This window comes from Polistes canadensis, unplaced genomic scaffold, assembly GCF_001313835.1.
Source record: "Polistes canadensis isolate GaletaPanama2010 unplaced genomic scaffold, ASM131383v1 scaffold_185, whole genome shotgun sequence".
Taxonomy (NCBI): Eukaryota; Metazoa; Arthropoda; class Insecta; order Hymenoptera; family Vespidae; genus Polistes; species Polistes canadensis.
The window spans coordinates 31,467-57,420 of NW_014569732.1; the positions used below are offsets into that span (position 1 = coordinate 31,467).

The 25,954-nt window shown below is 33.4% G+C and overlaps 1 protein-coding gene across 1 annotated transcript in view; it reads right to left on the reverse strand.

The window, feature by feature from the left end:
• Positions 1–491: 491 nt before the first annotated feature.
• LOC106789470 (glycine, alanine and asparagine-rich protein-like) overlaps positions 492–25,954 on the reverse strand; it is a gene marked incomplete at its 3' end in the record, with an annotated part of 75,931 nt that continues 50,468 nt past the window's right edge. Inside the window, exon 3 of the mRNA XM_014753691.1 lies at positions 492–689. Within this exon, the coding sequence (XP_014609177.1) occupies positions 492–689 (198 nt within the window). The remainder of the gene's footprint in view (positions 690–25,954) is intronic.

Sequence of the window (25,954 nt, forward strand, 5' to 3'; positions counted from 1 at the left end):
CGCGTGCGATCGCTCACCCAAAGAGGGTGGGTGACGAATAGATGGGGGATGTAGTAAAAGAAAGAGTGAGAGAGTGAGTGAGAGAGAGAACCAATAGCGTTAGTCATTCATTTCTACGCGTTTACGCATACTCACGCGAGTAATGCAGGAACAACCCTCGCGTGCAACAGTTAAACGTCGAGGTCTACTCGGTTATATGAATTTCGAGAACCACCTTTTGCCATATATACAACCACTGATTTTCAATCCTGTTTACTTATTATCATTCGTATATCTTCAAACTTTGTTTCTTTCATTTCCCTTTTTTTCTGCTTCTTCACATTCGTGAGTTATGAAGAAAATGATTTTAAAGAAACGTCTTTCGATTATTTTTCGTTATAGAAATATGAGAACAAATATGTTTCGTTTTTGTTATAATTAATAATAAATCGAATATTTAATTAGGGATAAGTTAGATCAATGAATAATAATAATATTAATAATTAACTCACCTCTTTGTCCTTTGCCTGCAATTCCTGTTCGAGATTGCTATTCGGAGTTCTCCTGGGATTGCTAGCATCGTGTTGCTGCTGATCGCTTCCCTGCGAATTCTGGGACAATTGATGTCCCTCAGTCTTAATGTTACCATCGTTCGCGTTTGCAAGTTGTTCCTTCAACGCGGACACTTCCTTCTCTGCTAACGTTGCCCTCTGAAACAAACAATTTTTCGAGATTTATAAAATATATCTTCTAAATTTATAATTATTAACAAATTTATTTCGATACGTTTGGAATCTTGTAATAATCAGTCTCAAATTATATGAGAAATCATTCATTTGTTGATCAATAAATTCTATAGATGAACAATATTATATTTCCAAAATTGCATCAGGATGCAAATTGATGCAAACGATATTAAAATTCTTAAAAATTGTCTTAAATATAAACTGAATAATTTCTATCATAACAATAGTAACGTCAAAATAGTGATATTGTTTTCTTGTTGTTTATAGTACGAGCGTATTGATAATCTTAAAGGAAAATATAAAAAAAAAATTGATGCAACATTTGTATATCGAACAAAAAAAAACTGGTGTGTGTACTTATGTATGCACGTAAGAAGTTCTACTTCTTTAGCGTACCAAAACGAACATAACCTAAATAACCTCAAAAATAACTTCAATTATCTCACGTACTAATATAATACTCCACATTTGTCGATAATACTATAATATGATAAAATAAAATGAAGATTATTAAATACCATTAATAAAATCTTTAATTAATAAGTACAATCTAATTTATTTATTAACGAATTACTTCATGTCGTAAATTTGAAATCGCTTTTCCCGCGCATCGTAAATATCGACAACTTCGTGGTGTCGATTTTTCGGTCGCATCTAACCTCACTTTCCAAAATCGCGCCAAAAGAAGTATAACTTCATAAATATTCTAAAAAAACTGATGTTCCAAGTATAGAAATTTTGTAATTCAAGACTGTGAGCGTAAAAGCGATCGATTAAACGAGCCGTAGGGGGAATAACGAAAGTTTCTCGTAGCAGTTAATAACAATTGTGACGCAAGTTCGAGTTCGAGTTTGAGAGAGAAAGAAAGAGAGAGAGAGAGAGAGTTGGCGTTTCGCGGAACGAAATCGCTTCCGCGCTAACGCAGGCACGCACACACACACAGAAACGTGCAGAAAACGAACATCGACACGGCTGGTAGCTGTAAATTTTCACGATTCTAGAGGCTACGGATCGTTCGAATTACCTACTACCGTTTAGTACCATGCGAAATTGATCGATTTCGCTTTCCTGACTCTAATTTCGTTAGGTACGATAAAGCATTAACTAAAATAGAAACTGTGTATCGTTTTATTTAACTTCTAAATTTTATAAATAAGAGTTATTGTTATACCTTTCGTAATAATTTAATTAACGTGCATTAATATTACGACTTTATTCACATTCTGATTTAGAAAAATATAAATATATATATATATTAATATATAAATTAATAATTCATTAGTTTCAAATATATCGAGCATATTATTCATTTATCGTGATTTCGATAAATACAAATTTTGATAAATATAACGTCATATTAATTAACAAATTGTATCCTTGACGATATCTTCAATATCCGGTTATCTTTTTAAAAATAAAATAAATTATTTCAAAATTGTCTTCAAACTTTTCCAGTAACTTCGTCTCATATATATATATAGATAATTTTATTTAACAAACTTTTAAATATTCATCTCGTCCGACGAAAAACATTATTTAAATATAGAAATCATTTCATTTGTTAAAAAAAATCATTAAATATTTATCTTTACGAATTTAAAATAAATCAATGAAAATTGTATCATTGAATAAACCTTTTTTCTTTTTTTTTTGAATAATAATACCTTAACCCTTTACATTTCGAATTATATTTCAATTTTATTACAAACAAAAGTGTGTTGTCATACTTGACATAAAAGTTGCAAGAATTAAAAACCAAAATCATGAGATTATGGTAAAAGAGAAAACGAGATGGACGTGTGAGTCTATGGATTAACGTTTTCCAAAAAAAAAAAAAAAAGAAAAAACAAAGTTTACTCAGTAAAGTATCTAATAAATATCGTATGGTGGTTCGGTACCTACGTCCCGATATTAATTATAGATGCTTTTATATTCAAAGTAGCTGAAGCTCTCTTTCTCTACCGATAGAAGGGAGAATAGGGGGGGTGGGGGAAAAAGAGAGAGTAGGAGCCACCCCTTAGCCCTTGGCCACCCTCTAACTTTAACAAAACCCCCACCCTCAACGTGCGGTAATTCCTGCCCCGTTTCGTTCCTGTCTCCACCCCTCTTTTACTTTTAACCAACCCCCCTCCCCTCACTTTGTATATGCATATTCGTGTATGTATGTATGTGTGTGTGTATAATATTACCCTCGTGTTCAAAACCTCTTCTTCGATCCTGCTGTTCCTATCGGTGAAAATTCGTAAATACATAAATACATGTGTATATATATATGTGAGTACGTGTGTGTTTGAAAGGGAAGCTGCACAAGTCCCGATCGATTGGTCGAATCAAACAGGTTACGGGAGACTCCTCGTGTTGTTCGTTCAAGGATAGAATGGTAGGGGAGAAACCAGATTCGCTTTGACCATCCATGGTTACCAACTAGTTTCTACTGACCCATTATGTATACATTCGCATATACTGCATTTACATTTTAAAAGGAAAAGTAATCAATTCATTCTATAACTATATATTTTATTTATTTGAATTATTTTAATATTTTTTTCGTCAAGATTTTATTTATTTATTTGTTTAAATATCGAATTGTATCAAATGAATTTTAAATGAATAGTCAACAATTTTCTATTGATCGGATTTCAAACAAAAAATTGTATTAATAATTTATTTGTCTTGTGTTTAAAACATTTTAAATGTATAAATTGGTTTTTTTTTTTATTTTATACGTTTAATAAAGTACAATCGATAAGATTTGTAATGGAAAGGTCAAAAGTTATATATAATACGATGTAGTATAATACGAACGTTAGTATAATACTCGATTGCAAGTTAACTTGCAATCGAGTATCGACCCTAAGTTGCTACGATTGCTAGTGAGGTTAAACGTATACTTTCCTACCTAACATTAACGCATACATATACAGGTAAATACATATGTATTGCTATTGGTAACATAGAGTACAGGTGCAAAGTTCCATTGATCTATTCTAACATTTGATCGAGAACGTTCATAAGTAAACTCCATTTCTCAAACACATCAAATGTAACAAAAGTCAGATATTTTATTATGCAATGCTTTTGTGTTTTCTTTTTTTTTTTTTTCAAATACTTCTATTCTACTTATTTTAATTATTACAAAAGAAAAAAAAAAACTCTTTACACACTTCGATTAATATTAGGTGTTTAATAATCGTTGCAAATGAAAATATAATCGTTGCAAATGAAAATGAATGCACATAAAAAAAAAAATAAAAACGATGAAAAATTATTTAAACCTTTGTTCTATCGTATGAGATTGTAGTTTTATTTTTTTCCCCTTTTTTATTATTTCTACACGCGTTATAATTGTTGTCATCATTATTATTATTATTAAATACAACGTAAACTGTTCGATACTACGATGCATGAGTGCGTCGACAGATATTATTAATTGCATATGAAAACGAAGAATCATTGAAACTAGATACTTATCAATGCAATCGGAGAAGGTCGAAATTCGATAACTCTCGACGTATTACAAATAAATATCTATGTAAGAACGATAATCAAATTCTAATCTCTCTCTCTATCTCTCTCTTACACCAATTATTATTATATCACAAACGAATATACTACCCCCCCCTCAACCTCTCTTATCGTTAAATAAATTACGGATTATAATTAACAATCAATTTATCGATTAAGAAAGAATAAAAAGAAAAAGTAATAAATCAAACGCAAACAATATTGTTGAAATATTTTCTTTGAAACATCGACAAGTCGTTATAAAAAAATAATTTAAACATTAATTATTATACGATTGATCGCGTGAGGAGGAATAAGAAAACAAAAGAGAAAAAAATTACAAAAGACAAAGTGATCGTTTGATGAATCATGGATGAACACGTATCACGAGGATCACATAAGTTGAAATAAAGAGTGGAACGGGGTGGAGGGGGGAATTGGGTGGAGAATTAAAGGAAACAAAACAAAAAGAAAAAATAAGAACGAAGAGGGAGAAAATATAAGACAGAAAAGAGATGTAAGTTAGTTACTCGGTAAGATCCGTAATGAGCCATTGTTTCCTGCAAAAAGCCTTGACGATGTTATCGATAATTACGAAATGATACGGGAAGCATAAATATATATCTCGAGTTTAGCGTACTATATATACCATGTGATAGGTAGAATTGTATATAAGTTTTAAATAGAGTTAATGGTACGACTGGAATTCGAATGGCGGATGCGTATCGATAGTTGTCGAGTTGCATCCTGCAATATTTGTCACGTGGGGCACGTCCGCTGAGAAAATAAGAAGAGAGTTGGGGAGGGGTAAGGGGTGGTAGTTGTAGTTGTAGTAAGAGAAAGATAGAATACAAGAAACACGATTAGAATCGATAAGATCAAACGATTTCTTTTCTTACTTCTAAACAATATTACTTGTTTTTCTAAAAAAAGTTTGAAATGATTTATGATATATATAATATTGATATATATATTATAAATTGACAGGTATCGTTTAATTAAATCGTTTGTATTATTATTGTAAGGAAACAAATTGATACAATTTTTAAACTTGATCTGTTTTACGTGACATTAGATTTTTTAATGATTTTAAGTATAGTATAATGTATTATACAATATCATCTTTTTCGTAAAACATTATTAAACATGTTGTATAATTAAAGTTATATTCTAGGTTCGATTTCATTCTTATCATAGACAAACAAGTAATATTTTGTTATTAATCAATGAAATTAATAAATAAATTTGTCACTTCTATTGTATAAGATATATACATTTGTCTAAATATTTTTTAAATGATTAAAATAAGGCATGATGTATTCGAGAGATGTGTATTAGTGTTTATTGAAAATTTCATTATTTTCGAATAATAAAGATGATTGACCAGTATATCGGGTGGAATCGGGTTGGATAATATTTTACTGTCGAATTCGTAATTACTTTAATTGGTTCCAGATGCTAATTAATGACCTAAACATATGCCGCGTTATATAGATCGCAGTCCGATAGGCCAAAGCATACACACATATACACACATACATATTTATATGTACATAAATGTATACGTTTATGCATACGTGCATATGTATGTGTGGTAGTGTTACCCCAGGGACAGAGAGAGATCGGGGTGAGAACGCATGTGTTTGTCATTACAAGCTGTACTACGATGTTATCGTTTCTGAATACCACCCCTCTTACCCTCTCACTTTCTATCCCTCCCCCACCCACCCTTTCCATCACTCTCTCTCTCGCTCTCTCTCTCTATTCGTCTAACAGTTTCTATATGTTTCTTTGTTTTTTGTTTTTTTAACGAAGATTGATAAAAACTACCACCAATCTGATAATCAAAAGAAATTTCGTTTGATTTCATTTAAATATTATTAATGTTATTTAATTAATCATTATTCTCAATCACATAAAGTCAATCGCGGCGAGAGGAATATGATTTCTTTTTTTTTCAATAATTAATTACGATTATTCATTGATTTGGAAATACTTTTGGATCTTTGAACTTTGTTGATAAAATGAATGCACGTGAAAGTGCAATAAAATAAAAAGAAAAAATAGTAGGGGTAGGTGTGTAAAAAACATCATGTACAATATTTCGAATGGGTTGATCAACGTTAAACGTTTTTAAACTTCACCTTTTATTCTTTTCTTTTTACAATTCATGCAACCCACTACCAATTCACATTTTTCATCTACCTTTACTTATTTATTGTTACTCACTTGTATTCGACGATTTATAAAACGTTAATTAATTATCGTATCTATAGTGTACACGAATTAACAATGATAATATAAAATTGTATTGTAAATAATATATCATAAAATTCAATAATAAATCTACTTAAAAATTTCATATATATATATATATATGATCGATGAAAAATTAAATAAAATTTATGAAATCGAAAATATTCATTAATGAAATAAACCTAATTGAAAATTTAAATGTTAAATGTTAACGAAACGAAAAAAATTTCTAAAAGTATCTTTCTTGAGTTGCGATAAAAAATAATGTTAAAGTTAATAATAATAATTAACATACATTCAGTGTATTTTGTCCTTATATCCGATGCTGCATATCCATATCCAAATTTTGCACTTATTCATATATATATGTATCCCTATTAAGCACTACACACACACACAAACACTCACACTCATGCACATATGCATATCACTTACATAAGAAGAAAAAAACACGTACGAATACTTATACGCGACACGAAATTAATTAAATTATTCTAATACCGATGTTACAACTTCCGAAGTTCGAAGATGACTAACTAGAAATAGCGAAATAACTGCGAAATACGCACGACAAATAACGAGTATACACGAAAGTCATTGTGTTTAGAAATTCGGCGGGGTAGACAAGAAGATATATAATAAAATAAAAATGAAAACATTGGAATGTAAACACCGGCTGAGGTACGTGTAAAAAAAAAATGTTCAATAAACGAGAAACAGTTTTTATGATTAGTTTAATTTTACTTCTTCATTCCTATCTTCCTTCTCCCCGATTCCAATCAGTTTTTTAAGCTTTTGAAGCAAACGTCTTCATATTTTGAGTATTAAAAATTCATTTACTTTGTTTATCTTCTTATTAACATTAAATACAATGTTTTATATTCTTTTTTTAGCGTATATCATATTTAAACAGCATACATATTTGCACATATAAGCGTATCATTTTTATAACACGTATAAACGATAATAAATTTAATAATTTATTCATATCATTTGTGTATCATTTTTCGGTTTACAAAAAAGATTGAATATGAAAGAAAAGTAATGCAGTAGATCGAGACAATGTGTGTGTTTGTGGGGAAAATAAAATAATATATATGAATCTTATGAATTTATAAAACAGTATACTTTCACCATAATTAAATGTTTCTTACCAATTCATATATTATCTTATTATATATTATATACAATATTCATATATTACCTAATATCAATTTAATTAAAATCTATATAATATAAAATTCTTGTTATAATTACTATATATCACAAAAAAAAGAAAACACTTATTTAATTATTTGAAAAAAAGTAACACAAATTTCGTTATAAATATATTTTATAATAAATTATTCGAATAAAATAATAATAATACAATTTTTAACCATTTTGAAATATAGACAGATTTCAACTAAGGTATGTTAAGATCGGAATGTTCGGATATATAGGTCGAGAAGATATATGTATAAGAGTGTCTCTATCAATGTATGTGTGTAAAGGAGACGCATGTGCATTAAAAGTCGGATCGCGACATGCGAGTGCAACACAGCTGGCGCGCGCGGTCGTGCCCTGTCAAACGTTTCACATTCTTTGTGTCGTTTGCCCATGGTAGTAGTGTAGAATCACTCGAATAGATTTCTCACCCTTCCTTTTTTTTCCAATTCCTACTAAAACCCTTACTTCTATCACCAACGTAACCAATACCACGAAAAGTTTATTTTAATCAACATTGCATACTATCAAACAAATACAGTATGCACAATCTTTTCTTTTATAATACCTCTACTTGTTTTATATTTTTTTATCACTTTAATAAATTTCCATATAAATAATCACATTTATATTTTTTCTTATGTTTTTTAATAAATTAATATTCGAATATATTTTGTTAGTTATTTTTATAGTTACATTTCTTTTGGCGCGCGTTTTGAAAAGTGAGGTTAGATGCGATCGAAAAATCAACACCACGAACTTGTCGATATTTACGATATGCGCGGGAAAATTGAAGTTATTTTTGAGGTTATAGAGGTTATGTTCGTTTTGGTATGCTAAAAAAGTATAACTTCTTACGAGCGTACATAAGTACACACATCAGTTGTTTTATTGTTTCAATCAAGTAATACGAGAAATGGGGTTTTGTGTTGGGGAGGGGGGTTGTAACAAAAAGAAATTAAATAACAAAACGTAAAGATAAATAAATTAGTCTTTAAATGTTAAATGTATTGGTATTTTTACGACAGGTGTTTCACCGATAAAAGGAACAACAACAAAAATGATAGGAAAAAGAAAGTTTTTCATGGTGGATCGATAGGTCGGGGATCGATAGACGTCGCGACGCCAACGACTGTGTTGTAATCGCGGTTGTCCACGAAAAGACCCCTTCGTTCGTTCGTTCGTTGTCGACGTTGGGTATTATAGGGTGATACGAAGAGAGAGAAAGTGAGAGAGAGAGTGAGTGAGAGGAACGAAGTGCCTTATACCAGTCGCCTTTATAATCTTTCCACGAAAGTACAGTTATAGTATGGTGGGGGAAAAGCGGGCTACATGGATCAGCCGTTTATGACTACCGTTGCTGTTATATTTTCTTTTTTTTGTTTTCTTCTTCTTCTAGAAGCTAAAGAAGAGTAAATGAGAGAAAGAGAGAGAGAGAGGGATAGGGATGATATTGAAAAGAGTAAAAGATAGTTGTGTAAAAGTAGTATTGGGTAGTAAAGAGGGTGATAATGAGAGTGAGAAAGATAGAAAGAAAAAGAAACAAACCAAAAAAAAATAAAAGAAGAAGAAGGTGACTGAGGGGAGAAGGAAAGGAAGGGGAAGAAGATACTCGCGATATTTCAAATTTTCTCATTACACCTCGATGTGCGAATGATATCCTCACCCTCTCCTCTACTCTTATTTCTTTCTTTTCTTTTTTCTTCTGTTTTTCTTTTTTTTTTTTTACAGAGAGATAATGTTAGAGAATGAGTGAGAGGGATGAAGATATCTTCTCATCGGGGATGATACAACTACTACTACTACTTCTACTACCACTACAACCCAACTTTGGCGCCATTCGACTTCTTCTTCTTCTTCTTTTTCTTCTTCTTCTTCTACTTGTGTCTTTTTTCTTTTTCTTTTTTCGACCCACCCTCCAATCGCCACCCCAAAACACCCCTCCTTCAATCTCACACCAAGAAACCATCAGAGCGAACCCCTCTTGTATTTATTATTAAGATATCGACCGGTTGTAAGCCCTACTAGGATACTGCAATATGCGGCTGGGTAACATTCGAAGCATACGCACAAAAAACCAAAAGAGAAATCCTCTTTTCAATTGTTTTTTTACTTCCTTCCTTCCTTCGTTCCTTCCTTTCTTCCTTTCTTTCTTTTTATCTTTTTATTTTCTTACACTATATTTATTTCTTACGATTTCCTTTATTCCTTCAGTATCTTTCTTATTATATTTTTGGTTTGTTCCTAATTTTTTTTATACAATGAAACTTCAACTATTTTGTTATATCAACAAGAAAAATAAATAATCGGACTGTATAGTTTTTTTCTCGATTATACTGGAGGAGAATGTTAAATTGTAATGATTCAACTGCACCACTCGGGTTACGTCATTTCTCTGTCTTCATTTGTTCATTTATTTCACTTTAGGTTGATAATATTTCTTTGATTTGTTTCTTAAATGAATTTGATTGAATTGATGTAGACGAAAATTTGATCTAACGAATTTAATTGATTTAATTAAATTTGTTTCATTGATTACGAAAATAAATGATGAAGATGAATTTAATTGATGCATGAATTTTTGGTGCAAATGAAAGAGATTTTTTAATCGATTAAAATATATAAAATACGATGATGAATAAAATCAATGAATGAATGTTGATTAAAATGAAACTAATTGTTTAATCTATTGAAAATGAAATGATTTATCAGAAAGATGAATTAATATTAACGATTAAATATTGGTGAAAATGAAACAGATTGTTGGACTAATTATTAAATAAAAAAAAAAAAAATTAAAAAGAAGAAGAATAAATGAAAAGATAGATGGATTATGATTGATGAAACGTCCATTAAAAAATCAGAGTACAATAAACGTGTTCTGTCATTTTTCTCTTCGAGTAAGAGTTAGTTCAAGAAGAGATGATATTTTTTTTCGAAAAGGGTCATTGACCGTGTGTCGTCGGTGTTCGTTTGCTTTGGGTACTCTTTCGAAGCATGTGTGCTTCGTTTTAATAGGCTAGAAAGACTACGGGGCAATGCGTGTGGCAGAAGGGTACAGGTTCCCACGTGGCCCTTCAATAAACCTACTCTAGAAGTACAAACTTTAGTAGCGTCCATCGAACGACAAATATGACATAGCTAACTTCGTCGTGTATAATTAATATTTTAATTCGTTTCAAAAAAATACAACACATTGAAAATTAAATTAAATAAATAAAATATAATGTAAATTATGTTAATCACAAGGAATTGTGATCAGATTTTTTTTCAAATATTTCGTATTCATATTTAACATAATTAATAAATAAATCGATACTCTTTTTTTTAAATGAACAAAATATTTTCTAGAAAAATAGTACACGCGTGAAATTATAATAAACAAATAAAATGATATAATACTTTAAAATTTTGTTAATTATAAATATTTAAATATTCTATTTCTAAAAATACGATCACAGCCATTCATTTAATCGATTAAAAATCAAATTCATCCTCACTCGAATTTATTCCTTCATCCTTTTCCATACTTATTCTGTTTCTTAATTAACTTAAGATTAAAATACATTCTTAAACAAAAAGTATCGATCAAAAACAACGCTTCGATGTAACGAAAATAATCAAGAATTTCCTTTTCAAAGTAACGTCAAAGGATTTTCAAAGAGAAAAGATAAAATTTCTTATTCAAAGGAATCAAAAAGAAACGAACCAAGACACTCATTCTCTCTCTCTCTTTCACTCTTTCACTTTCAATAAAGGGACGCGTTGGTCCAGTGTAATATTTAAGAAATGTCAATAAGTTTTATTCATCATTGTTGAATACTAGTTAGGTATATATATATATATATATATACCATAAACGAACCCTATGAACAACAAGGGGTTCTTTTCGGACGATAGCAGTTGGTTGTGTGTATATAAGTAGTAGTCGATGACAATACGACCACTACCACCACTACCACCACCACCATTTCTTCAAACTAGCCTCGAGGCATCGGTTAAAAAATGAAGGAACGCCTTTGATGTTTCCCCGTTGTCCTAATGAAAAATTAAAGCCCCTTCTTAAACATCATTAGACACAGAACACTTTCAACTTCGTCTTTCGATCCCTTTTTTTACTTTTTTTTTTTCCTCCCCACCCCACCCCTTTTTCCATCATTCTCTCTCTCTATCTTTCGTCCTTCGTCCTATTCTTGGTACCAAACTCTTCCCCCCAAACCCCACTCTTCCTTCACCCAAGCATTCTATCCCCCACCCTTCGAACTTTTCACTCTTACTGCTGTTGCTGGTGCTGCTGGTGTTCTGCTCTTGTTCCCTGTCCTTTCCTTCTATCACAGGAGCCCTGTTTTTTAAGAACGATTCGCCTGCAGCATGCAATCACGTCCCTTATTTCGAATTTCCGTTTTCTCGTTAACTATCATGAGAAGAAATTCTCATCGCGTTACGCGGTTTTCTTCGGTTCTTTTTTTTTTGGATCCCTTTCCCATTTTAATTTCATCTTTCACCGACTTGTGAAAATATAATTTTGAATAAGGAAAAAATATAAAATAGAAGTAACAAAAAAAAAGGAAGACAAATACTAATAGGTTATGATATAATATTGAAACGTTTTATTTTTTCTAAGATAATGAAGATATATGTTGACGTGATTTATTCGAATTTGATTATTTTCTTTTCTGATGCACCTTCTTGGTAAATCGAATAAATTGTCGTAGCGTTACTGATTTTCCTTGGAAGACCATACGAATGGATTGAATGTATATATATATGTATATATATTTTTATGTATCTTGATCACTCTCTGTATATTGAATGTAAATGTATATGTATATGTGTAAATGTACATGTGGTTACGAAGTGGAGAACCCAGTAGTCAGATAAATATCTTCTCACGCGACGGTGTACTAATAAATCATGATGGGAAAGAAGAAAAAATCGGTGATCATCTGCCAGCAAAAAGGCGAGAGAGAGAGAGAGAAAAAGAAAGAAATAAAGAAAATAAGTAAGTAAGTAAGTAAGTAAGAAAAAGAAAGAGTTAGGAGTGGGGGAGTACAAAATGATCCATGAGGGGGGAATCGTTCTTTTGAATGGTGTATTCTTGGGAAGAACGTTAACGTCGATTTCCACTTTCAGAAGTTAACGGACGATAGAAAACAAAACAAAAAATATGATCTGTGTCTTGCCATTTCAGTCTCTCCTATCAGATTTTATTCGACTATCGTGATAAATAAAATAGATTTTGATGAAAATAAAAGAAAATTAATCTCTACGCTTATGACTAAAATAAACGATTGGAATTAAGCTGGAATTTGGTGACGATGAATAAAATAATAATTAGCTCATTTAATGTTAAGGATGCATATTATACGCTTATGAATTTTTTCAACAAGCTTTAATTGTTTTCCGAGTGGGAATAAAAATTATGTTGAACAGAAAAATAAAGTGTATATGCAATGTCATTGGTTGATTGGTGAATTGTAATATATCCTATTGCAAAAGTAGTTATTAGTGAGTTGGTTAAAAACTTTTTAAACGAATTAACTGATCATCCACTTTAGAAAAACAAAGAAAAAAAAAGGAATCAAACTGTTGAAAAATAATATGGAATAGTTATGAATTTGCTGGTAGGAAAAAATTAGGTTGAACGGGGAAACTCCCCTTCTCAGAAAAAGACCACGAAAAGAGAAAAAGTGTACGCAATGCAATTGGAAAATTGCAGCGTACTTTGTTTTTTTGTTTTGTTTAATCACTAAAGTAGTAGTAATAGTAATAGTAGGTTGTTAGCTAGCAGGTTGAAGAGAAACGGAGTTAACGGATTAGCTGATCGTCGAACATCGGGTAGCCAAGGAAAACACACTCGAGACTCGTGTCGGGCAGAAACGAATTTCGCATTGGACAATGGAGGACTCGATACGGCGGAATCGGCAAAGGGACGGACGGTGAATGCAGGTTCGCGAGTTAATCGAGGGATGAGAAGGTGGAACGAAAAAGCAAGAGAGGGATGAAGGGGGAGGGAAGGGGATGAAGTGGTGGTGGTGGTGGTAGGGTTGAAGCCTGGAGGTTGGTTGAACGACGATAGCTAGAGATGAGAGAGAGAGAAGGGAACGATTGTTGAAATTTGCATGAATCGATCACGATTGTTTGGCCGCGGAATGAACACGCCACCACAGGAGAAATAATTCGCAATCCGTGTGCAGGCCGAGCTAGCCAGCCAGCCAGCCAGCCAGCTAGCAATCGAGTTACCGTTTGCCATTTCGATTCTGCTCGGTCCAACGGACGACAATGGCCCTACGCCAAAAGCGAATCATCTTTGTGATCTGTTCTGAGCCGAATGATCGTCCCTGCTGCTGCTGCTGCAACGATGCACTCGTCGATGGGGATAGTAGTGCTTGCTCAGATATATTTCCCCCACTTTTTACTGCCCCCCCCCTTGCTTCAAACCCTCCTCCCACCCCAAACTTGCAACGTTGTTTAACGTCAAGCTACCCAAAACGGTAAACTTAACTAAAACCCTCATTAAATGGATAGAACACATTATATGATATTATACATATTACGGATAACTATAATAGTTTCGTTATATCGTTAAAGTAATATCATCAAACTGTATATCTAGAACCAGTAAGAGATTTAACAATTTTTTTTACCACGAAAATATACTTCTACTTTTTATATATGTAACATATATATAACATATATATAATGCACTTGTACGATAAAGAAAGAAAGAAAGAAAAAGAAAAAGAAAAGAAATAAAACAAAAAGATTCTATCCATCTAATCCATATCTCTCAACGCAACTCCGACAATGACGTACACGATATAGTCCCATGCGTGGAGTTACGATATAGGTACGCTACATGTATATTCATCTTCAACGAAAAAAAAAAAAAGAGAAGAGAAGAGAAAATAAAGAAAGAACGGAAAATAACGAAAGAGAACGAGAGAGAAAGAGAGAGAGAGAGATAAAGAGAAGAGTAGGGTACTTTTAGCGCGCAAGGATATCGGTACCTGAGCGAGTACAATACGGGCTATATTTTTATGGTGCCGCGACGGGGGTCTAATGGCACCCTGCGGAAGAAGAGTGAGAGTGAGAAAGAGATTCCGAGAGAAAAAGAAGAATAGAAAGTGGGGTGAGTGGGATTCGGTGTGGGCGAGGGATGGGGGGAGGGGGAGAGGATTTCGTATAGACGTCATTGTTTCCGTTCGGCACCCTTCTCGTTCACTATCTCACTCTCACTAGCTCATTCGCCACCCCCGAAACGTCCGTTGGCATCCCCGTACCGAAAACTACCCCCTTAAAAGGAGCACGGGCAACTGGGATTGTGGGTGGTATGAAGTGGGAGGAAGAGGGAAGGGGTGGGGTTGGGTTTGGCTTTGCCTGCCATTCAAGCCACTTTTTCATCCCTCTCCTCTCCTCCTGTTTCTCTTCCCGCGCGTTCTTCCACACATAGATTACAATATTACCACCTCCGCAACCAGCATCACTACGTTTCGCGATCCACTCCGGTTTTCCTCAACCACCCTGTTCACTACCCTCACCCACCCTACCCCTCCGCCTCAGCCTTCTAGCACAGCCCCGATTCTACGTCTCCTACGTTGGCAATAGCACGCTCGACCTAGCGGGACTCTCTCTCTCTCACTCTCTCAATAGCCCACCCTCTTTTTCTATGGTGGTAGCAGCTAACACCGTACCGTTAGCACGCTGACGCTTTCTCTATTCTCTTCCTCTTTCCGCAATCCCTCTTTCCCTCTCTTTGTGTCTGATATATATATATATGTATATATATATATATATATACCCCCCTCATGCTTCTGATCATAACATAAATTTTAATGATGGCCCTGATGAAAATATAAGAACGCCGAGATATTTATGGCGTCTGTCGTGCACCGACACGGTGTCTGAATATTACAACCCCTACGATATGAGAGAGAGAGAGAGAGAGAGAGAGAGAGAGAGATAGAGAGATAGAGAGAGACCTTCTATCATTCCCTTCCTCTTTACCCCCACTCCCTCTCTCACACTCTCTCTCTCTCTCTCTCTTTTAATTTTCTATTTTATTCTATAGAGAAAAATTCTATTTCATTGGATAAAAACAATGAATAATCTGATATTATATTGTTGAAATCAATGAATCAATTGTTAAACTTAAATTTTTTTTTTTGTCTCAATTATTTTTCGTTAATTATTATTCAACGTAAGTACGAAATTTTCTCTTACGGATTTTAATAAGCTTCGTGAGATCACTGCTTTACTCTTTCCCTTCGTACAGTTTAGCTCACTCCCACTCCCCCCCAGCCCAGCCCACTCCTGGTACCAGCACCTCTACCTTTAACCCTACTGTCCATATCTCAAAGCCCTCGAAGGTCCGCACTTTTGACGCTTCGCTTTGGAAATCCTTTGATTCCTCCTCTCATCTTTTCGGTATAGGAGAGGAAAAGGTTTTCGGGTTTTGATGCACGCTTTCCTTCCTCGTTGAAAAGGGGTTCGTTCGTTCGTTGGTTCGTTCGTTTCTTCGAAGGGCGAAGAGTCCCTGATTGGGACGATAAAAGAGGCCCCCGGCGAGAACGAGAACAGTCGGGGGCGGGGGTGGTGAGGGGCAGGGTAAGAGAGGTAAAACACTAATTAGTTATCAAAGGCCCTTTGGAAGGGTTTGGTGACAAAATAGTAGATCTTATGGAACGAACAAGTTCTTCCTCTTATCCCCGCACCCTCTACAGATATACCTACAAACACCACTACCATTACTGCAACTACTACTACTACTATTACTATATTACCAGGACTCCCTATTTCACTCACACTCTCTCACTCTTTCTTTTTCTATCTCACTTGTTCTAATGGTTCTGAAACAGCATCCAGGCGAACAACCCTCTTCCACACCTTTTTCATCCTTCTCTTTCATCTGAACGCTGATATCACTCTCTCTCACTCTCTCTGTCTTTTGATTTACCCCTGTGTTCTTCCCCCTTTCACGATGTCTTAATACTCTTGGGAGGTGGTGGTGGTGGTGGAGGAGGACGGCCTCGTGTATTGATTTTCGAATCATTAATTCTACGTCTAATCAGAACTTGCGAGAGACGATGCGATATACATATCACGATCACGAATGAGAACAGGGTAATGTGAACGAGTCATTCTATTCCATCTATAACGTCTCTTTAAATGTATTAGTTTATTTATGTGTATCTATCTATGTGTATATATATATATATATTTATGTGGGTGGAATAGGTGTGAGTGTTTATAAGTTCTAGAAGAGAAACATATATATATATATATATATATATATATATACTTATATAACTATATATGTATATTAACGTAACTATACTTTCTATGAACGAAAACGGAATGCTGACGTTTCCGATGCTACCCTTCGATAGACGAGAAATCATAGAAAACAGGTGCTTGCACAACCACTTAACGTCAAACTAGACGTATACCTTCTATCAAAGAGCATACTTATTGAATCCTACCTGTCAATATATATATATATATATAAACTTCCCGTTAATAATATTCTCTCGTCAATAGATTTCTACTTGATGGCTTTTCCCTGTTGGTAACGTCAAATCTTTCACAACCCCAAAAAGAGAGAGAAAAGAACTCGTTCGTTAACTTTTTTTTTCATAAACTTTTCTATTTAACTTTTATTTCATCGCGTACAAATATATTCGAATAATTTTTAACGGAAATATGAAATAACCTTTAGTATATTTTCCCTTTATAAGATATTGATAGATTTATTTAAAAAAAAAAAAAAGAAAGAAAGAAAAAATCACAAAAAAGAATCGAGAAAATAATTATTTACAGTACGAAATATAGTGGTCACATGTAAATACATAAATTTCGGATATTCGCGTTCGAATGTTTGTTTAAAAAAAATAGAGAAACGAAAAAACAAATGCAAGCTCGCATACCGCAAGCACGAGGGAGGGATGGGTTTTTAAAAAAGATTAGTACATCGTTGATTTTCTTTTTTTTCGATCGTTGAAAATAGGAAATCCATGGAAAAATGTCGTTCTTTGTTTCGTCGGAACAAAATATTCAACTGTTAATTCGGCAACGTCGTTGAACTTTAACCCCACCTTGCCCTCCCACCACCGAAATGAAATTCTTTCTCTCTCTCTCTCTCTCTCTCTCTCTCTCTTTCACTCTCACTCCCCCTTCGTTTCTCTACTTCTCCACCTCTTCACCATACTTCTCTTTTCCTCTCCGATAGGACGGGCCGTCTATCTTACGAATATGTTTGTCAATCCAATAAACGCGCCGCGCGGATTGAAACGTCGTACGGAAATATCCAATTGGAAATTCATTCGCCGCTTCGTCGAGCGAATCCAACCTCCTGGATTTTCTCTCTCTCTCTCTCTCTCTCTCTCTCATTCTCTGTTTCTTTCTCTCTTTCTTTCACTTTGTTTCTTTTTGATTTTTCTCTTTAACTTTCCTTTTCCCCCCCTCTATATATATATACCTTTTCTCATCGTTCACCATCTTTCCTCTATCTTCACGATTTGATAAATTATTTAATAAATAATAGTTATATAATAATAATTTGTTCATTCATACTTTCTACTCTTCTTTTTATCCACCCACAACCAATCGTCTTATCATTTTATACAATAATTTGTTCGTACTATTTTACGAATTTTGTATAATAATTTTATTTTGGTTTAAATCGTATAACAATTAGATAAATATATATTATTGACAGATTAGATATAGTAAGATACAAATGAATATAATAATTTTGAGTTAGAAATGAAAGGACGAATTAATATTACATGAGTCATAACATATATTAGTCATTTCTTATAGACGTATAATTCTGTTTTTATTTCGACGATGATGGAACCTTGCGAACGTTTGCGTAATTCAGCATACCACGATAGATACCAACATACGTGATCACCAATATACTAAAAGCAAATTCGATCAATCGATGGTTCATACGATCTTATGAAATTTTTTTTCTATTTTTTTTCTTTTTTTTTTAACAGTACACCTTCATTTCGACGAACACTACGTAATATCCCATTACCACCACCTCTAATCCCCATCCTAATTTTTTTTATCTTTCTTTTTTTTCTATCTTCTTCTTCTTTTTCTTCTTCTTCATGATTTCTGCTAATTATAGTGATGACTAACTGCTATACCAATGATTGCGACGAATGTAGTGCGAGGCATTCGAAGGGACCGATGTCCGGTCCAAGATTCGCATTGTCTGGCAATTAGCGCGGATTCCGGCTGACAATAAAAATTAATTGCCGGCGCGTCGGTTTCTAAGACGCATCGGCATTTCTTTTTCAATCTTTTAACTTAATACCTACGTCCGTTACAATTTTTCGTTATTCGATACACAATATATCGTATTAAATAATCATTTTTTTTTTATTTTTTATGAGCGAAACGAAAATTAAACGCGACGAAAATTCATGGACGAATTATAAATTAAAATGAAGAAATATGAAAATTTTTGTTTAAGATTTAACGTAACATTGTTCATTAACCTCTATACCAACATACCGATTTATTTGTGATTGAAAATAAATGTTAAAAAAAAAAAATGAAAATGAGATAATTTATCTAAAAAACTTTTTTTTTCTTTTTTGTAGATTACATTAGATACCGATTTATTTGTAGTTGAAAATAAATGATTAAAAAAAAAAATGAAAATGAGATAATTTATCTGAAAAACTTTTTTTTTTTTTTGTAGATTACATTAGAATCCAAGCTAAGATTGGACAAATTTCCTTACAAATTATTATGAATTAAGCGAAACAAAAATATAATTCAATAATTGTGTTATATCGGGTTTAAGAAATGAAATTTAATAAAAATAGATAACGAAAAGGAAAATATATAAATAAGAATAAGAAGTATATATATGATATCGAGAGTGGCGTGAATTGCATCGGGATTCATTCGTACGAATAATACTAATTAACCGAGACATCAGAAATTCTCCCGTAGGAGTTTTTACGGTGACTCTTTCTATCTCTATCTCTCTCTCTCTCTCTCTTTCTCTCTCATTCTCTCTGTCGGCTTTCGCGCATACCTTCAACCCAACCCAACCCAACCCAACCCAAAGGTTCGACTGCGTAAGAACGGGCATTACGCGCTTAACAGTGGAAAATTGGCAATTTTCCCTATAATGAAAACTCCCATCGCGGTTAATTCAATTCCCTTCATTTCTTCGTATTGAATTCCTTCTCCTTCTTTATCTCATTCTCTCTCCCTCTCTCTTTCTCTTTCATCCTGGTTTCCCTATAGTTTATCTCTCTTACTCACGTTCGGTCTCTTTCTTCGAAACTTAGAATCTCTCAAACCGATTACCTGAAGATAAAACGGCATAGTATCCACGATCAAACGTTATTAAGGATACCAAAATCTAATCTAATTGAAATCATTTCACTTTAAACTCAAAAGTAAGCTAACGCAGATTTGTTTTTCTTTCTTTTTCTTTTTCATTTCCTTTTCTTATTTCCTCCAATTTTTCTTTACATTACAGGAAAATGGGGTTGAAATGATATTTTTTTTTTGCTTTATTCCGGATAACTTTAATACTTTTTTCTTTTACTTTTCTAAAATATGAATTATCTTTAATTATTAATTGAAATTTTGTCGACGCGTTTCGTGTGGTACAATAGTCATATTCTTATTTTTCTTCGTCAAATATTACGATTATATTGGATTCTACCGGGCGAACGAATGTTTAATATTTGATTAGGAACAAGAAGAGTTGAACAGAGAAAGAGAGAGAGAGCAAGAGATAGATGGAATGGTCTACATCTTCTTCACTCTGCGTAAATCGAACCATCCGATGTTTTCTTATTTGCGATAAATTCAGAAATGTAAAGATCGCTGTTTAATATTTCGAGAGAGAGAATTTATCTATACACACACACATATATATATATACACATATACGAAGACAATATCAGCAAATAATTGATAACACAGTAAGACCATGTCGATGATTATTTTTCGTATAGGTATCATACAAAATTTTCAATAAAATTCATTACCATTATTATTATTTAATATAGCAAGTTTTCATTGGGATTGTGCATTTAGAATTTATTTTTCTTACGATTACAATAAACTGACACCCGTTAGATCGATACGAATCATTTTAACATTATATTTAATAGTTATAGAACAAAAATTATTAAATCTTAAATAATATGTTAAGAGACAAATCATAATTTCAATATAATTCAATTTCAATATAACCTCCATAACCTCAAAAATAAATTCAATTTGCGCGCGCATTTTAAATATCGACAACTTCGTGGTGTTGATTTTTCGGTTGCATCTAACCTCACTTTCCCAAATGCGCCAAAAGAATTTTAACTTAAAAAATGTGAAAAAAAACAATATATATTAATATTAATTATTAAAATATATAAATTATATACATTTTTATATATTTATATTAATGTAATAAGTTATTTCGATTAAATTTTTCGGGTAAACCAATAAAACAATGTTGGCGCCAGTTATGCGTAATACAACTTGGATGATATACTTTTTAAAAAAAGAAACCGATTTATCGTTGGACTTATGTTATAACGAGACAATAAAACTGAAGACCTAATCTCGTACGGGTTTATTATTGACAATAAGAGTGCCCGCTCCCCCCCCACCCATTTTATTTTTTATTTTTCTTTTGGCACGTGCGTGAGTATTTTATTCTATAACCTAACTAAACTTCGTTTTCTATATATCTTTCTCTTTCTATTTCTTTCAACGATTTACGATCTTCTATCTTCGATAACGAAACAACGCGTCTTCTTCTTCTTCTCTCTATAATCTCTCGTAGATAACAATATTTCTGATTAAAAGAAAAAAGAAACAAAAAAGAGAAGATATATACGACAATATAACAAGCCGCGACGTTGTTTTCATTTAAAAAAACAGCGAATAAAAATTTAAAGCAAAAAAAACAGAAAAGAAATCAAAGAATCATTTGAACTTAAAGCATTCATTACGTCGAGTGTTACTTGTCATTGCATTTGTTACAACAATTGTAATATTTCAGATAGGATTCAACACTATATTCAATGTTATTTTAAAAATAATTTCAAATATTATCTAACAGAAATTAAAAGAGTTGCGATAAGGGTTAGATACACAACAATTTGCAGTCGAATATTTCGAAACATCATAAACGATTGTAATGTCAGAAAAAATGTGTTGAAAATCGATTGAGACAAGAACAAAAAGGAAAACAATAAGAAAAAGTATTGGATATAGTATTTAGAAAAAAGAAAAAAGAAAACCCTTATCCCCGTTAACGAGGGTGAAACGTGGAAAAAGGAAACAAAGAAAAAGGAAAAGTTAAACGAGGAGGAAGAAAAATATATATATATATATGTAGTATGTATCGTAGGTTTCTTTCCCCCACTCCGTCAACAATTTCCCCCACCATTCTCCCCCAACGTTTGTCCGCCTATCCTTCGTATCTGGCGCACGAGAATTCTCGATTAATCGCTCGTAATATCGTACATCTTATTTCGCCGACATAAAACTCCCGTACAACCTCCCACCCTCACTGTTCTACCCTCCCCCCGAAGCAGGAGCCCCCCTTTTGCTACCCCCGAGCCCCACCAACACCGCGTTTCCCGCGAAACCCCTCGATACTCATCATATTCCATGTCTTTCTCTGTTTCTCATTGCTTAGTACGAACGATTTATGATCGCGACGATAAAAAAAAGAAAAAGTAAAAGAAAAAGAAATGTTCGCGAGAGCAAACTTTCCTCCGTCGTCCCCTCTCGCCCCCTGTCGCCCCCTGTTCATCCTTTCGTTGTCGTTTCGATCGTAGAAGATGGCATTCGTTTGTAAAGCCATTATCGATATCGGCAACTCTCTCGCGTTGCTCAACTCGCAATATAAGGGAGAACAAGAAAAAAAAAAGAAGGAATGATGATAAAAGAAAAGAAACGTTTCAACGTTAATGCCGATGAAGAGAATCGAATAATCGTTTCTCTACCTTCCTTCCTTCCTTCCCTTTCTTTCATTCTTTCTCATTTTCCTTTTATCATTTTATTTTGTTATACTCTTATAAAACGTCTTCTTCCGAGAGGATAATCTTTTATGCGAATCAAAAGCTAATGATTTTTCGTCGGAAACCTTTTTTTTCGAAAATATAGTATTTGATATTCTCGTAGAAAAAAAGACTCCCCTCCTTAAAACTCGTAGAAAATTTAAAGAAAATACTTCGTCGTCGATACGTTCGTTTGTTTCTTAAATCAAAAATTATTTAAATAAAAAAACTGTGTCTTGTTCAATGAGTTAGACGAATTATCAACGAGAAAGTATGGAAGTAAACGTGTAATAAAAGGTTAAACGCGTGACGTACGAATCGAAAGTAACGTGTATGGGGTTAAAGAAAGGGTGAATGATAGGATGGGGGGAGGGAAGTAGGGTGATAAGGGATGGAAATAGAGTAGTGGAAAGGGTGGATATGGTTTGGTAGTAGAAGAAAAAGAAGAAGGGTACGGGGTGTGTGGGGAGGGGGTGGGGGAGTCTTTTTATCGATTTTATCCGCGTTTTAAATTATTACCCGCTCATTGTAACCAACCCTACAACACACTCCACCTACCAAACTTCCTCCACCTTCTCCTCCTCCTCCCACGTTAAACTACCCCCCAAACCCCACACCCACACCCCCATTGTACCCCTTTCTCGATATCTCATCCCTCATCATACCATCTAACTAGCGTGCCTTTCGTACGTGGGTTATACACGACGAAGGGTTCGGCCCTGGTGAACTGGAAGGGTTAAGGGTGGGTTGCGAACTTTGCTTCGGGTTTTTTGTTTCGATATTCGTGACGAAAAGAAGAAAGGTTGGGATAGAGACAAGGGGTTGGGGTTAAGGGGTGGAGAGGGAGATCGGAACATTATGCTTGTATCGAAAAAGAAAAAATAATCATAATAAGAGAAATGGGAAAGATCAATGGATAACATTGATTAGTATTATATTTAAAATAAACGATTGGATATAGAAATGAATTTTTTTTCAAATTTTTTTCAATTTCTTTTAATAATTATTTTTCAATGACGATGAATCAATGAATTCTTGTTTAATACTCGAATCGATATTATTTTAATCGCAAATAAATAATAGAGACAAAAAATTCGTAGAATCTTCTTGATATAGAATTTCATTAGCATGATTAATTATTATACAAATGATGAAAGTAAATAAAATATATTATTTAATCGGATTATTTGAACGATGTTTAAAATTAGAAAATAAATATGACGAATCTTTCAGTTAAGAATCTAACAGGTTTTGTAAATTAGATCGATTGGTATAACACGTACAGTTTAACGATCCCACGTGTCGTTTCTTTTGTTATAAATAAACGTGGCCGGAAGCATTAAATTCGATCGGGGGTGGGGGTGGGGTGAAGAGAGGGGTTGTAGATAGGGTTATAACGTTTACGTAGAAAGAGAAAGGAAGAGAAAAATATCAAGAATACGAGAATGGAATAGTAAAAAAGGAAAGAAAGAAAGATAAAATGTAGACAAAAAAAAACAAGAGAAAGGGTAGAAAGAAAGGGAATGTAAAAGGGAGAAAGGGATAAAACGTATCGCTTGGAATCTATTTAAAAAGGCAAATATGAGTGATCGATGAATGGTCAAGAGACTATCGCAATTTCTAAGCAACGATCGTCATAACAGCCTCGAAAGTTTAATATCGAACGTACGAGGGGTTGGTTGGTTGGTTGGTTGGTTGGTTGGTTGGTTGGTTGCTTTGAAAACGGCTTCGTGTTAACTCGAATCTTCGCATCTACAAGAAACGTCTCAAAAGAGAGAGAGAAAGATAGTGATATAGTGAGATAGAAAGAAAAGAAATTAGAAAGAGTTGGATTAAATATGAAAGAGATGAACGATGATAGGGTTAATAAATGGTGATAAGGGTTGAAGAAGCAAGGAAGGTATGAAGGGAAAAAAGGAAGGAAGGAAGGAAGGAAATATCTCTGGTCTTTCTTTATAAGAGACAGAAACCTTTTTAGTATGAAAAGGTTGGACATTTCAAAAGCTTACTGTTAGAAGACACTGCCAATGGTTTCAATGAGTCAAATTAGGAAATGGGTTTGATAGAATCAAAGGATAAACCATGTACCACCAACATCGGTTAATTATTTTTATCGATCATCTTTACACATTTATTATTATAATCAAAAAAAAATATTATTCCTTTTAACATTATATTTTAATCAATATTAATTAATTATATACTTTAATCACATTAACATATATTTTTTTTTCCAAACGTGATTTAACGAAAGAAAATAAAGTAAACTAAGAAAACCAAATTACTAATAAAATAATAGACGAAAAAATTCGTACTATACTCAACGTGTAAAATTGTGAAATTATTTTCACGTGCCAACATTAAAGAAACAAAAAAAAAAGAATAAACAAAGGAAACGCGAGATCACGTTCGCGATTGTAACGAACGGGTTATGTGTGTGAGTATTTTTGAACCGAACGGGTGACCAAATAAAAACAAAGATATAAAAATATTATAACCCCGAACGAGGGAAAATAATACATAGAAAGAGAGAGAGAGAAAAAAAAAAAAGGAAAGCAAATCCCTAAAATCTTTATTACGCGATCTCGTACCTGGATTTGGTTATGACCAAACGATAGATAAATCGTTGCACGTGGATTGGTGTTAGGGTATGTATGCAACCAACAAACCAACCAACCAACCAACCATACATGTAGATAGATAGATAGATAGATAGATAGATATACTCTATATAGTCAGTTAGGTACGGAAAAGGGTGGGGGGTTGGTTAGAGGGTTAGGTGGGTGGGGAGAGTACGGTAGGAGGAGTCAAATACGTAAACGTACGCCTGCTGCTGCATCATCCGTGCATTCAACGAGGCGTCATAAGCGTATCTGTCGATCTCTATGGATCGTGGCTTTTCAATCGGAAAAAAATTTTCCGCGGAAAGGCACGGAATATAACGAACGAACATACGAACATACGTACGTACGAATGAACTGAAAAAAAAAAGAGAGAAAAAAAAACACACACACACACACGATAGAGATGTATACGTAGATTCGGTTTGAAAGTGTACACCGAAGAGAATCGAGAATGAGAAGTGAAAGATAGAGAGAGAGAGAAAAAAAGGGGGTGGTGAAAAAAGTGAGGGAGAGAAAAATGAGAAGGACTCGACGTAAACGGAGGAACCGTGGGATTTAGGGGGCATGGGGGAGGATTGATAGGTAC